The 12,840-nt window shown below is 35.7% G+C and overlaps 1 protein-coding gene across 15 annotated transcripts in view; it reads right to left on the bottom strand.

The window, feature by feature from the left end:
- CSPP1 (centrosome and spindle pole associated protein 1) overlaps positions 1-12,840 on the bottom strand; it is a 119,825-nt gene that overhangs the window by 65,992 nt on the left and 40,993 nt on the right. For 8 of the 15 annotated variants that reach the window (XM_040261330.1, XM_040261340.1, XM_040261332.1 and 5 more), the window contains 4 exons: positions 9,996-10,094; positions 8,810-8,880; positions 3,599-3,692; positions 2,510-2,567 (listed from right to left, as the gene is read on the bottom strand). The exons of 4 other annotated variants lie outside the window; for them this stretch is intronic. In XM_040261330.1, coding sequence (XP_040117264.1) covers positions 2,510-2,567; positions 3,599-3,692; positions 8,810-8,880; positions 9,996-10,094 — 322 coding nt within the window. The remainder of the gene's footprint in view (positions 1-2,509; positions 2,568-3,598; positions 3,693-8,809; positions 8,881-9,995; positions 10,095-12,840) is intronic. 3 more of the 15 variants (XM_040261336.1, XM_040261337.1, XM_040261339.1) reach the window with 1 other exon arrangement.

Here is a 12,840-nt window from a genome sequence, read left to right as displayed (position 1 = left end):
AGCCAGTTAGTAAATATATCAGACTTTGCAAGCCATGAGATCTCTTCCTAACTTCTAAAGTAGACCAGAACAGTATATAAGCAAATTAGCAAGGAGGGTGTGATGCAATAAAACTTGACAAAAATAGACAGCAAATGGATTTGGCCACAGGTTATAGTTTGCTAACCTCTGCTCCAGAACATCATTTAAGTGCCCTTTTCTAAGATTTGCACATCAAAAATAAACCCAAAAGTGATGGTCTAAATAACTATTACATGTAACATTTTTATTTATTCTCATAAACTTGACACTCTAAAAGTTGTTTAAATATAAATAAGATCCATCAAACACAAAGGTAACTATAAATGTGAGGTTTAACATGCCATCACATTACATTAAAAAGTTCAAGATTCTAAAAGGAAATTCTTGACTGTCAAAATTACTTGGAAGGCATTTATTGACAGAGGAAAATATATTCAGTTTTGGAATTTATTCTTTTTTCCTAGCACTCTTAATTTCTCAAGAATGATTTCTCAGATTAATCTTAAAGTTTTACTCTATGAGAAGTCAAAAAGCACAATCGGAGTGATATTGGTGCAGTATCAAAGTTTTTAAAATGAAGAATCCACAGGTTATATTTAGCATAAGAAAAAGTAAGACAAAAGTTGCCCACAACAGAATTATTTTCAGTTGCTGTATTCTTTTTAAGAATAAACTTTTTAATGTAATTTTTAAAGAAATTAAAGTTTCTTAGAGATGAAACAAAAATTTGCCCTAGCAAATAAATTCTACACATCCAACTAAAAACAAAAAGTAGCTTTTGAGAAGAGTAATAAATTATTACCTTCTCCTTACTCAACTGCAATGATGTGTATAATTCATTCCAATTATGAAAATTAAAAAATTAAAGAAATATAAGGTTATTATCTCTAGACTTACATTAAGTAAAAATTACTAAAATGCTTAAAGACTAGAAATTAAAGATTTCAGTTTCTCTGGAAACCCCTCTTGCCGGGAGCCAGCATGGGGAATCCCGCCCATGGCAAAGGTCATGAGGAAGAGACCTGACGGGCAAAGGCGAGATCAGGCCTTAAGAGGTCCCCCTTCTCGAGCATCTACCCCTAAACTAGAATCTGTCTGTCTCACTGTTTTGTGTCTTTCACCAACTCCTCTGACATTAACAGGGGGCTATCCCCAACCACCTTTCTCTGGAAAAATCAACTTAGGGCACTAGCTAATAAGTCTCCTGGACATGAGAGGAATATTTCAATTCAAATCCCCTCTGTTAGCATTCTAGCTTGGTGGCAGGTTTATCCAGACTCTTACAGCTATGCATGTGATTATTTACAGCCTCCCAACAGTGAGAGGCACGAGAATGCTAAAACATAGAGCCTTTCAAAGAGTTAAAAGCTATTAGAGTAATGCTGGTGTAGGATTTCATTATTGGGCCAATGCTTGTTGCTAAGTTCCCATATCTCTTATCCACTGTGCACCTGGGAGTGCATTAGTTAACATAGTTGGAATGTGAGAAAAACAAGTGTGGCCTTGAAATTAACCACATCAGACTTTTGAGCTAATTGGTTCTTTCTTTGTTGTAACTCACTGCACCCTTGCTCCCTGAGAAATGTAACTCTGTCTCAACATTTTCTGAGGCTGACATAGATTAGAAATATAAAGAAAAAACATTTCAAGGGAAAATAAGTTTTCTGGTTGAGCAGCCTTTATCAAAATAGGGTCATAAAATGTTCAAAGGCCTCCAAGGCCAGAAGATAATGTACACAATATTGTTTATGGGAAAGGTATGCAGAAAAAAATCCTGGTTTTGATAAAGACAAAACAGATGTAATGTTTGGGCTGACTGTGCATGACTTTGCATCTTTCACTTCCCTCTATGTACAAGTTAAGGTATAAAAGTCCCTTTTAAAAATAAAATAATGGGCCTCGCTCACCGAAGAGGCTTGGTCACCCCATGTTTTTTTTCTCTCTTTCTTTCTCTCTCCCTCCCTCTCTTTTTCAGGCTGATCCCGTGGAACACAGAGGCTCTCTGTGTTCACTTTCCTGCCTGAGCTTCTGAGACTTTATTAGCTTTCTATGTAAACCAAGGAATATCAGCCTCTTTCCTCTATTTTCTTATCTACAACATTCTTTCCTTATCTCTCTCTAAATCATCAGCCGAAGCTGTTTCTCCTTCAGGTTCCCCTGGATCCTGCAGGGGCTGGACCCCAGCACCCTCTAATACAACAAACATTATCAAAATACAATGAAGATTAACATTCACTGTATATTAAACTAAAACAGTGCACGAAAATAAAGTGAAAGGACTAATTTATAAGAAACTTTAAAAATACATATATGAAAAGGGAAACATCTTAGAGAAATAAACAAGAGTTAGGACTACTGAATTTAGTTTATTACTGTTAAACTTGTCTACTCTTACATTTTCCCCAATATGCTCTGTCTCTACCTGCCACTACATCTGAGCCTTATTTGAATGAAAGATTAAACATTAAAAGATGGCAAGAACTCTTACCGATTTCTCAGGGTCTTGAGCTCCAGAAGCTGCAACCCTGAGATCCAAATCTTTTTCTCTAAACAAAATTAAAGTTTTATATATTTCAAGGTTATAATAAACAGTATCAAAATCATAATCATTAGTGAAACAAACTTACAAAGTCCATGCAATGACATTTCCAAAAATAAATAGTAAATAATTTCTTTAATTAACAATAAAACCTTAAATAATTCTGAAAACTAAATTTTCTGATTTGGTGGTAAGTAAACAAGCATTCACATGCAAACTGACTTGGAATAAATATCTCTAAACCAGTGCCTGGGATACTTCAAAGTCTAAGCAATGTATACACAATAAAGAAGTAAAGCAAAGTCTTAGTAAAACAAATAAAAACTTCTTTTAGGGTACATGTATATCTTCAGTTCACAAAAGAGAGGATTAAAAATTAAAAATTAACATGATACTCTCCAGTAAGAGTATTCAAGAAAAATGATCTTAAATATGGCTAATACCAGACAAGAGATACTGCCTTCCTCTAAGAAAAAGGCAAAACTAAAAGGTGACAGGTCTCGAATTCTCTACAACCAAAATATCTATCCCTAATTTTAAAATGAAATTATTATTTCAGAGATCTTTCTACATGAATGATTACAAACTCTGAAAGTTGTATACAATATAAATATCTGTGGATTTCTCATGATTATTTTTATATGGCATGTACATATATGTGTGCTTACCATTTCATTGTTAAAAGACAAAACACTTTTTACTTGCTACTATATATGGGATAACACAGTGGGCATGTAGATAACATTAAATGCACCCCTAAAACTGAAGAATTAATGAGAGTATGTACGAGGCCTATTATAGAATGAACACACAGTCTCTTTTGTTACCTGTGATGAAGAAAATGATCACCCTCAAAGTATCTGTTTTATTACCCTGGCTGATTTACAATGTGGAGACTGAAATAGAATGATTTACAAACACAGAACTGTATTAGGAAAAATATTCCCTTATTTTACCATGTAACAGTTACTACCATATCATTTTAAACAAACATATTTAAATTCAAAACATCTTTGTTAAATGCAAACCTTTCATTACCGTCTCTTATTCCTCTGTTGTTCAGCCATTTGTTCCAGTAGTTCTTGTCTATATTTCTCTTTCCTTCTCTGAATAAGTTCTCGATCTTCACCCCCTAGAAAATGGTTAAAAAAAAAAAAAAAAGCAGTCTTAACTCTGCAGTAACACACGTAACTGCAAAGTCAATTTTTTAATTTCCATTGTAATTATATCAGAGTATAATTATTACATATGCAGCAAATATAGATGGTAAAATCACATGTATCCTTACCTATTCAATTTTAGTTTTATAATTTATGAATAACTACTATGTGTCAAACACAAGGCACATTAATCCTTTCCAAAATTCTACATTAGTCAAAAACCTTCTTAAATAAAAGAATAACTTCTATTCCCACTTTCCAAAAATCAGGATACAATCTCCATTAATATTTTCCACAAGGCCCTTAAATTTAACAAGTGTGTTCAAATGGACATCACAAAAGCAACTGTCCCTTTGTTTTCTGTTAGCGACCTAATCATCGAGCCTCAAAACGTCACTATAACTTTGCTATCTCATCCTTTCTTATTTATTTCATGTGAGGCCCCTCTTCTCTACTGTAATGGCCATCAACCTTAGATAGGAACTCTACATTTTACCTGAATTGTAGCAATAACATTTTTAACTTGTCTCCACAACTTCTTCCCTCCCTATTTTAATACATCTAGCACACTTACGTACAATTGACTGTCCTAAAATGCAATATTAATCATGATGACACCCTGCTCAAAAATTTTCAATGGATATTTCAATTCTACAGAAAAAAAATATGTGAACCTTTTACTCTGGTATCACTTACATGAAAATCCAGTCATGCAAAATCTGGAAAACTATACAAATCACGGGATATCAAAAATGCAACTGAACCAGAAACTTCTCTACTACCTTAATTATTAGTTTCCTTATGTCCATTAAGCACAGATGTCAGCAACACTGAAGTTCCCATAAGGTAATATAAATCATAGTAAGGTTAATAATAATAGTTTACAATCAAAGTTGATATGTCCATTCTGCTTCTGATCATGATGGAATTAACAAGCACAAAACTCAGCCTCCTTCCATTAAAAAAAAAAACCCAAAATTTAACATGGGAAACAGTTAAATTGAGCAAATAAAGGTCAAAATTAGGAAAGCTAAAGTGGCTAGAATTTGGGCCAAAGATTCAAAAAGAAGCGTAAAAAGACTTTGGAAATCTGTAAAGGGGTTCCTCTGAATTTTACTGTGAACTAGTCAGTGTATGCAGAGTGAAATTCCATTAGGCTGGGCAAAAAATTACGGAGAACCCATAAATTGAATTCACAGACCTCCTCCAATGAAGTGGGGAGAAATTTAAGCTCCAGCCAGCTAGACTGGAGTTCTTGGTGATCCTTTAAGAGTACTCAGGGAAGAGGAGCAAGCAGGAAGGCTGAGCAATCTTTCTCGAGGGAAGATTGCTCTAGATGTTCCAGCTGAGGTTAAAATAAGGCCTCAGAGAGACTGGTCCTTAGGTAACAGAAAAACATGAATGTGGCAGATAAAGTTCTCAGACATATCTACATTCTTTCTCTGCCTTCTGGTGCAAACTTCCTGTACAGACCTTCCCCTGAGTGTGGCAGGACTAATGACTTGCTTCCAGCCAATGAATGTGGCAAAGGTGAAAGGAATCTGCAGGTGTATTTAATTAAGGCACCAAATCAATTTTGAACTAATTAAAAGGGAGATGATCTTGGGTGGGTCTGACATAAGCAGATAAAAGTTCTCATTGAGTTCAGAGATTCTCCTTGGTGGCATGATATAATGAGCAGTCTTGGTGGAAAAGTCCATGTGGCAAGAAATAGCAGACGGCCTCCAGGAACTGAGGACAGTGTCTAGCAGATACACAGTAAGAAGCCAGGGCCCTTAGTAATGCAGCCACAAAAAAAAAAAAAATGAATTGAGCCAAAAATCTGAACGTGCTTCTTTCCCTATAAGGCCCCAGATGAAAAACAGCCTGGCTGACACCTTATGAGATCCTAAGCAGAGGACCCAAATTAATGTCACACAACTCAGATGTGTGACATTTTGAGCCACTAAATCTTGCTAATCTGTAATGCAACAATAGAAAAGCAACACAGTGACCCATAACCATTAAAAGAGTTTATCAGTTGAAAAAAAAATCACAGAAACAGAGATGATGGAACAATGAACAAAGATGTTAAAACAGCTACCAAAACTGTGCCCAATATCTAAGTGAAAATAGTAATAAGGATAAAATGAAACCATTATAAAGAACCGAATAGGGACTCCTTCTTAGAAAGTAGAAAGCCACAAGAGAACATTGTTCATACACTACAATAGGAAAAAGCTCATCTACAAAATAGTAACTTTTAAAAAGCCCGTCAGAGAGCTGAGGTTATAAGCAACCAGGTAAACTGAATTTCAAATGGTATAAAAACCAACTCATAGAAAGATGGGACAAGACAAGTGTTTTACCTTTACCAGAGTATGGAGAAACAGGCAGCGGCCTTAACAGTAAGGAATCTGCCTACAATGCAGGACACTTGGGTTTGTTCCCTGGGTCAGGAAACTCCCCTGGAGAAGGCAACCCACACCAGTATTCCTGCCTGGAGAATTTCATGGACAGAGAAGCCTGGCAGGCTACAGTCCACAAGGTAGCAAAGAGTCAGAAATGACAGAGTGATTAATACTTTCACTTTAAAAGTAGGTAAAAAGAAAACTGAAATGGTAATGAATTCTTAAAGGTTTGTGTGGGGTTGGAGTAGCAGTGTAGCTTCTCTGAAAGCCCCAGACACAAGGGGAATCTGTACTCACTTGCTGCCTTCACCTGACGCTCATGAGAGGCTGGAGATGGGGCAACACAAGACACCTGGAAGACAGCATTCCGAGGCAAAACCAGCCAACCAACAACTGCCCACCGCCCACCTTCCAGACTCTTCTCTCATATACGGAAATCTATTGGTTGAAGGACAGAAAACCCTGGACCCAGAGTTCTGCCCTCATACAAAGCAAAAGTCTACTACTGCTAGGGGAGGAGCAGGAAATTCTTCCATAGAAGACCCTCCACAAACACAAAGGAGAGTGTGGCTACCACTGTGGGGAGAAGCAGATCACTAAGACAGACTCATTGCTGAGAACCAAATGCACAGGGCCAGCCTTGCATCGAGGAACAAGCTACAGCAAACCACTGGTGAGCAAGGAAAACTGGCCAGAGAGCCTGTCTGTCGGGGGCATGGAGGAAACTGCGGAAGGTGCAGAAAACGCTGTGAAAATCCCTCCAGGCCCTACACTAAGAACAAGGTAGTCAGGAATTGAACACTTCTCTCTAAACAAGTCATTAAAGATGTATAAGACATGAACATCACAATCAACCAAATGGCTTGACATTTATAAACTATTACACTCCACAACCACACAATGCACATTCTTTCAAGTACACATTTAACATTCACCAAGACAGACCAAATTCTGAGCCACTGTTTAAAACTTTAAAAATTCAATTTTGAAATAATTGAAATTTAAAAATTATTTTCCCCACAAGGGAATTAAACAAGCAGTCAATGACAAAAAGACAGCAGGAAAATCCCCAAATAATGGAGATTTAAAAACATACTTTTGAATGATCCATGATTCCATTATAAACCCCACAATATATTATTTTTGCTCTCAGCAGTCAACTGTCCTAATTCTTTAAAGAAAGCAAAAGGCTCCAAACAAGATCCTTGGGGAAAAATTAAAGGAAGACAAATTCCAGCTCAAGAGAAATGAGAATACTGCAACTATCAGAGTCACCTCAAGCTGGAATGTATTGCCTCAGGGGAGAGTTAGTTCCCTAAGGGGACACACAAATATAGCTGGGGAAAAAAGATCCAACTGTGCGGTAAATCACTGAATTAAATGAGCTTAATAGTGTATTCCAAGCAACAGAGTCTATTATTGAATTAATGATAAATTCATACTATTTATCTTTAAAATTTTAGGGTATAGTAATCCATTTACTGATAAAATTGTCAGTGGGTTTCCAACACAGAAAAGCATTTCTCCAATTTTTACCATGTTTAACAAAAAAAGAATCCTAAGAAGGAAGCCATTACTCTGACTTATTGATAGGTTAAATTGGTCAATTCTCATTTAATTGGTCAATTCTCATTTAAAGACATTAGAATAAAACTCTGGGTATTATGCCATTTTTCTCACAATAGCCATTTCAAGGAAACAAAAGTGAGAATATCACACAAATATATATCTCTAAGCCAAAATTTGCTGGGAATTTTTGAAGGCAGGATTGCTAGGAAAAATTGAAGGCAGGAGGAGAAGGGGACGACAGAGGATGAGATGGTTGGATGGTATCACCGACTTGATGAACATGAGTATGAGCAGGCTCTGGGGGTTGGTGACAGACAGGGAAGCCTGGTGTGTTGCAGTCCATGGGGTCGCAGAGTCGGACACGACTGAGCGACTGAACTCAAGCCAAAATTTAAATTACTGATTGATTTTAGGTTGAATGAATATAAATTGCATTCTTATACTCCAATTTCTTCATATACTTCACTGAAATAGAATCCCAGGCAATTTTTCTAACATATTTACACAAAGAACAGACCACTTTTCTACTTAAAAGTTACACACAGGAAATACCCTCTCTTCACACCATTTCTGAAATTAAATGTAACAAGTTAATAGAACAAATCAACATACTTAAGCAATGACCTTCATTTCTGACAAAATAAACAGAATATCTGGATTATAATCATTATTTGACCAAAACACTTTCTCAGAAACTAAATGGAAAGAACATGGGAAAGGATTTTATCAAGAGATAAAAAGGTTTCATTCAGGGGAGCTAAACTAAAATGTACAGCACTTTTGTGCTAGCTAAAGAAAAAGAATCAAGAAAAAAAACTATTACATATAAAAAAGAATATAAGAAACAGCAACACTACAATAAAGTGAAATGGATTTTAAAGATTTTATTAAGCTAAATACTTCATTTATCATCTACAGAAAGTTCATCACTAAATAAAAGCTATTTAGCTTTAAAATTATACACAGAGCTATGTAATACATACTAAATGTTTAGAATAGTGCCTATCACAGAGTAAGCACTAGAGAAATTTTTCTATTAGTAAGAGTGGTGCTAATTACAACGCTGAGTTCTCACTAAAGATCTTTTATAAAACACTCCACAAAAATCTAACTGGAGGGCATGTACACACCAAAGAGCATTCCTGCAAAAGGACTGCACGTCTCTCGATAAGTAGGTTTGGATGGTTCATTGTCTCGAGCACTAAAAACAAAAAAACAAAAAGAATCAAGACTCAAACAATTTTCAGGAAAAAAAAAGTTAAAGAGAAATAACTCAGGTGTGAGTTATTGGCCTTTTAACATACTGTGGATATTACTAACATAACAGTTATTACATGTTTTTAAAATAAAGGTAAAATCATGGCATTTTCTCTCTTTATACAGTGGGACTCCAAGGCATTCACATAAATATGTGACCTTTTTCTTCAGCCAGCTTCACTGACTCCAGATTCCCAATAAAACCCTTTTTCATAAGAACACTTACCCCAGTAAGGAAAATGAACGTCTAAGTATACATAAATAAATCCTAAAAAAAGAGGATGATATCTATACCACCCACACTCTGAAAAGATCATCTTTAAACAAAACTCCTTCCTTGAAACACAGAATCAAGGAGGGGGGGGGAGACAATTCTTTCAAAGTAAATTTAATTTGACTCAAGTAGAAAATCCAAATACAGATAGACTCAAAATAGACAACTTTTCTGACACACAATATTATCTTCATTATGCACTATAAATTCAGAACCACTATGTACAACACAAGAAAGCCACCAAAAGATAAAAAACTATAGAAAAAGAACATGAATATAAAATGCATATAATTTCCTTTTTTACCCCAATATAACACAATTATGTATGAGCACTTACTTTACAAAGTAAGCAAAAATGTTATCTACTCAATGTTGAAAATGATAGTTTTGAAAAGGAAACTCATATTACAAGAACATTTTCAATTTATTTCTAGTTATGTCCCCTCCATAACTCTTAAGATATTTTAAATTGATCTTTGGTCCATTAAATTATATGCTTATTTTTCCTTTCATTAGTTCAAATTTATAGATTTTATAATGATAGGACTCAAAACACCTTGGCACACTTTATAATCAAAACTTGCCCTTCAAGAGAATGCTGTAAAGTACCAAAAAGTTTCATATAACACAATTCTTCCCTCCCCCGCTTTCCCCTAAATCCTCTCTCACTAATAAGCAAGGTTGTTAACATACTATACCTTTCTAGTTTTCTAGCAAACCAGTTTTAGCAGTTGCTGTTTTACAGTGCAATGGCTGAAGGGCAGAATTTATATTACATACTATACCTTTGATTTCCAGCAGATGAAATTCGTATGTTTGACTGTTCTGTGACATCACCATCATACTCCATAGGAGGCTCATTGCCTCGTCTGTTCCCGTACATCCTTAAAAACATATTAGCTTATAGAGCTTGTTCCACATACAGTGGACTTCTCTTATCTTTCTTTGGTGATTTTACATTTGATGTTGGAAATATTAAAGGGAACAAAGCGTTATAACGAAGTTTTACTGTAAATACATTTGAAAATTAACTCAAATGACATCTGACAATATGATCTGCTGGTTAATGAGACACTAAGAGTTTAAATTCAATAGTCTTTAAAACAAAGGGAGATCAATTATAAATTATTTCAATATAACGTCTAGGAAATTTTAATATTAAAAATATGAAAATACTAATAAGACTTTTTCATTATTCAATTAGTCAAAGAGTATTTATTGAGTACCTACTACATGCCAAGTACTATTCCAGGCACTGAGTATGTGGACATGGTCCTTGCTCTCATGAATATCAGTCAAATTTCAAAAATGAGATCTTTTTTTTACATCAGAATTCACAGATTCTGAGAATTATTTCACTGCATATACAAACCTTTTAACTTACAAATACAGCAGCAGTCTTACTATGAAATTAAACCAAATGTAGCAAGCCACAACATTTGCTAACACTGTAAATCATATGAAATACTAAATAATACCCACAGGTGAAGAGAGAACATTATAAGCAAACAGGCTGATACATGAGTAGAAAATGGTTAGGTCATTTTACTCACAATTTCATGAACAAGAAAGAGGAAGATTAGAATTTTTTAATTTATTTTCTTAAGAATTCTTTCCAGAAAATAACTTAAGTGTTTTTTAATTTTTTATTTCCACTTGGCAAACAAGGATTCCTTGAGCTTAATTTCTCACATCAAGAAACCAACATGACTTTTCACACCAACCTTTATCAGCACCCATGAAAATCAGCATTTCATAAGTCATATTTCTTTGCATGGCTGTTAAGCTATAATCTCTCTCATGAGGTCAACTGGTAAGAAATGTGATTATTTAAGTATTATCCAATATTTTAGGTGAATTTCATTATCATATTAAGAAAAAGCAATTTTCAGAAGAAAAGGAACTTATCACTCTCCACAGAGCCAGCATATAAAATCTTCTCTTTGTTTCCATCACACTTTTCAATATCCCCTGTGGCGGAAAGACTATCCAGAACTGTAACCTTACTACTATATGAACTGTGGCAGAACAGATATATGGCTTCCGTTTTTTATCCACATCTAAAACAGAATCCTCCCCAAGCCCTTTCAAAACACAATTTCAAATTATTTCAATTTATCACAACACAGCTGATTTTATATCTAAAGCCAAAGGACTCAAATCTCTTTTAAACTGACACATCGGTTTACTGTTATTCCTTAAAGAACAGGGATATATAAACTTTAAGTCAGCTTTGGAGTTAACAGTGCCAGGCAACCAGATTTAGTTATACTGCATCTATACAAACACACATGTGCAGAAAAGGGTAAACAGCAGGCCTGAGACCACCACCCTTAACAAAGGCCTATTTGCAAGAATGGCCCTTAGGGGTACCTGGGAACACAGACTGTGGGAGGAGTCCACCATTCTCAGAACTGATAAGTGTGACCCACTGTGCCTCAACTGTCTGTACAAGCAATCGAGTTTATGCTGAACTCTTTTCTCTCAGCAAGTCTAAAATTTGGGCATATGCTAGGAAAAGGGTGCCTACATGACCAGCCCCCAATAATAACACTGGGCACTGAGTTTCTAATGCACTTTCCTGGTAGACAACACTTCACCCCTGTTTTCACACTTTGATACTGCAGGAATTAAGCATGTCCTTGGCAGGGGACTCTTGGAAGCCTGCTCCTGGTTTCCTTCAGACTTTGTCCCATGCAATTTTTCATTTGCTGATTTTACTGTGTATTCTTCCACTGTTAATAAACCACAGCCATGAACATAACTACATACACAAAGTGCTGTGAGTCCTAGTGAATTGCGGGTGGTCTTACAAATCCACAACACAACAGACAGAAGTGAATTAGTTAACGTGATAAAGCAGAGCATACACCAGTGAAAGTATTCAAATACAGAGACATTTAAAGTTACACATTTTAAAAGATAACTTGGAATTAAATCAGGATTAACCAGAATTAAAGACTAAGACATACAAAAATTCTCTCTAAAATTTATTGAAAAGTTTGTGGCTTCCTGTATTTTCAGTTGTCTAAAAACAACATTTGGACTTGTAATTGTGGCTTATTTTTATACAGTTGTCCCCATAGTATGGGCTTTCCTGATGGCTCAGTGGGTAAAGAATCTGCCTGTGATGTAGGAGACACAGGAGACCTGAGTTTGATCTTTGAGTCAGGAAGATCCCCTGGAGGAGGAAATGGCAACCCACTCAAGTATTCTTGCCTGAAGAATCCCACGGAGAGAGAAGCTTGACTACAGTCCAGAGGGTTGCAAAGAGACACGACAATTAAGCACACCCAAAGTATGGAAAAGGTCAGTTTTCATTCCAATTCCAAAGAAAGGAAATGCAAAAGAATGCTCAAACTACCACACAACTATTGCACTCATCTCACATGCTAGTAAAGTAATGCTCAAAATTCTCCAAGCCAGGCTTCAGCAATACATGAACTGTGAACTCCCTGATGTTCAAGCTGGTTTTAGAAAAGGCAGAGGAACCAGAGATCAAATTGCCAACATCTGCTGGATCATCGAAAAAGCAAGAGAGTTCCAGGAAAACATCTATTTCTGCTTTATTGACTATGCCCAAGCCTTTGACTGTGTGGATCACAAGAAACTGTAGAAAATTCTGAAAGA

The sequence above is a fragment of the Oryx dammah genome, unplaced genomic scaffold (genome assembly GCF_014754425.2).
Source record: "Oryx dammah isolate SB20612 unplaced genomic scaffold, SCBI_Odam_1.1 HiC_scaffold_19, whole genome shotgun sequence".
Taxonomy (NCBI): domain Eukaryota; kingdom Metazoa; phylum Chordata; class Mammalia; order Artiodactyla; family Bovidae; genus Oryx; species Oryx dammah.
The sequence above is the reverse complement of the archived record's forward strand: the minus strand, read 5'-3'. Positions and strand labels throughout refer to the sequence as shown.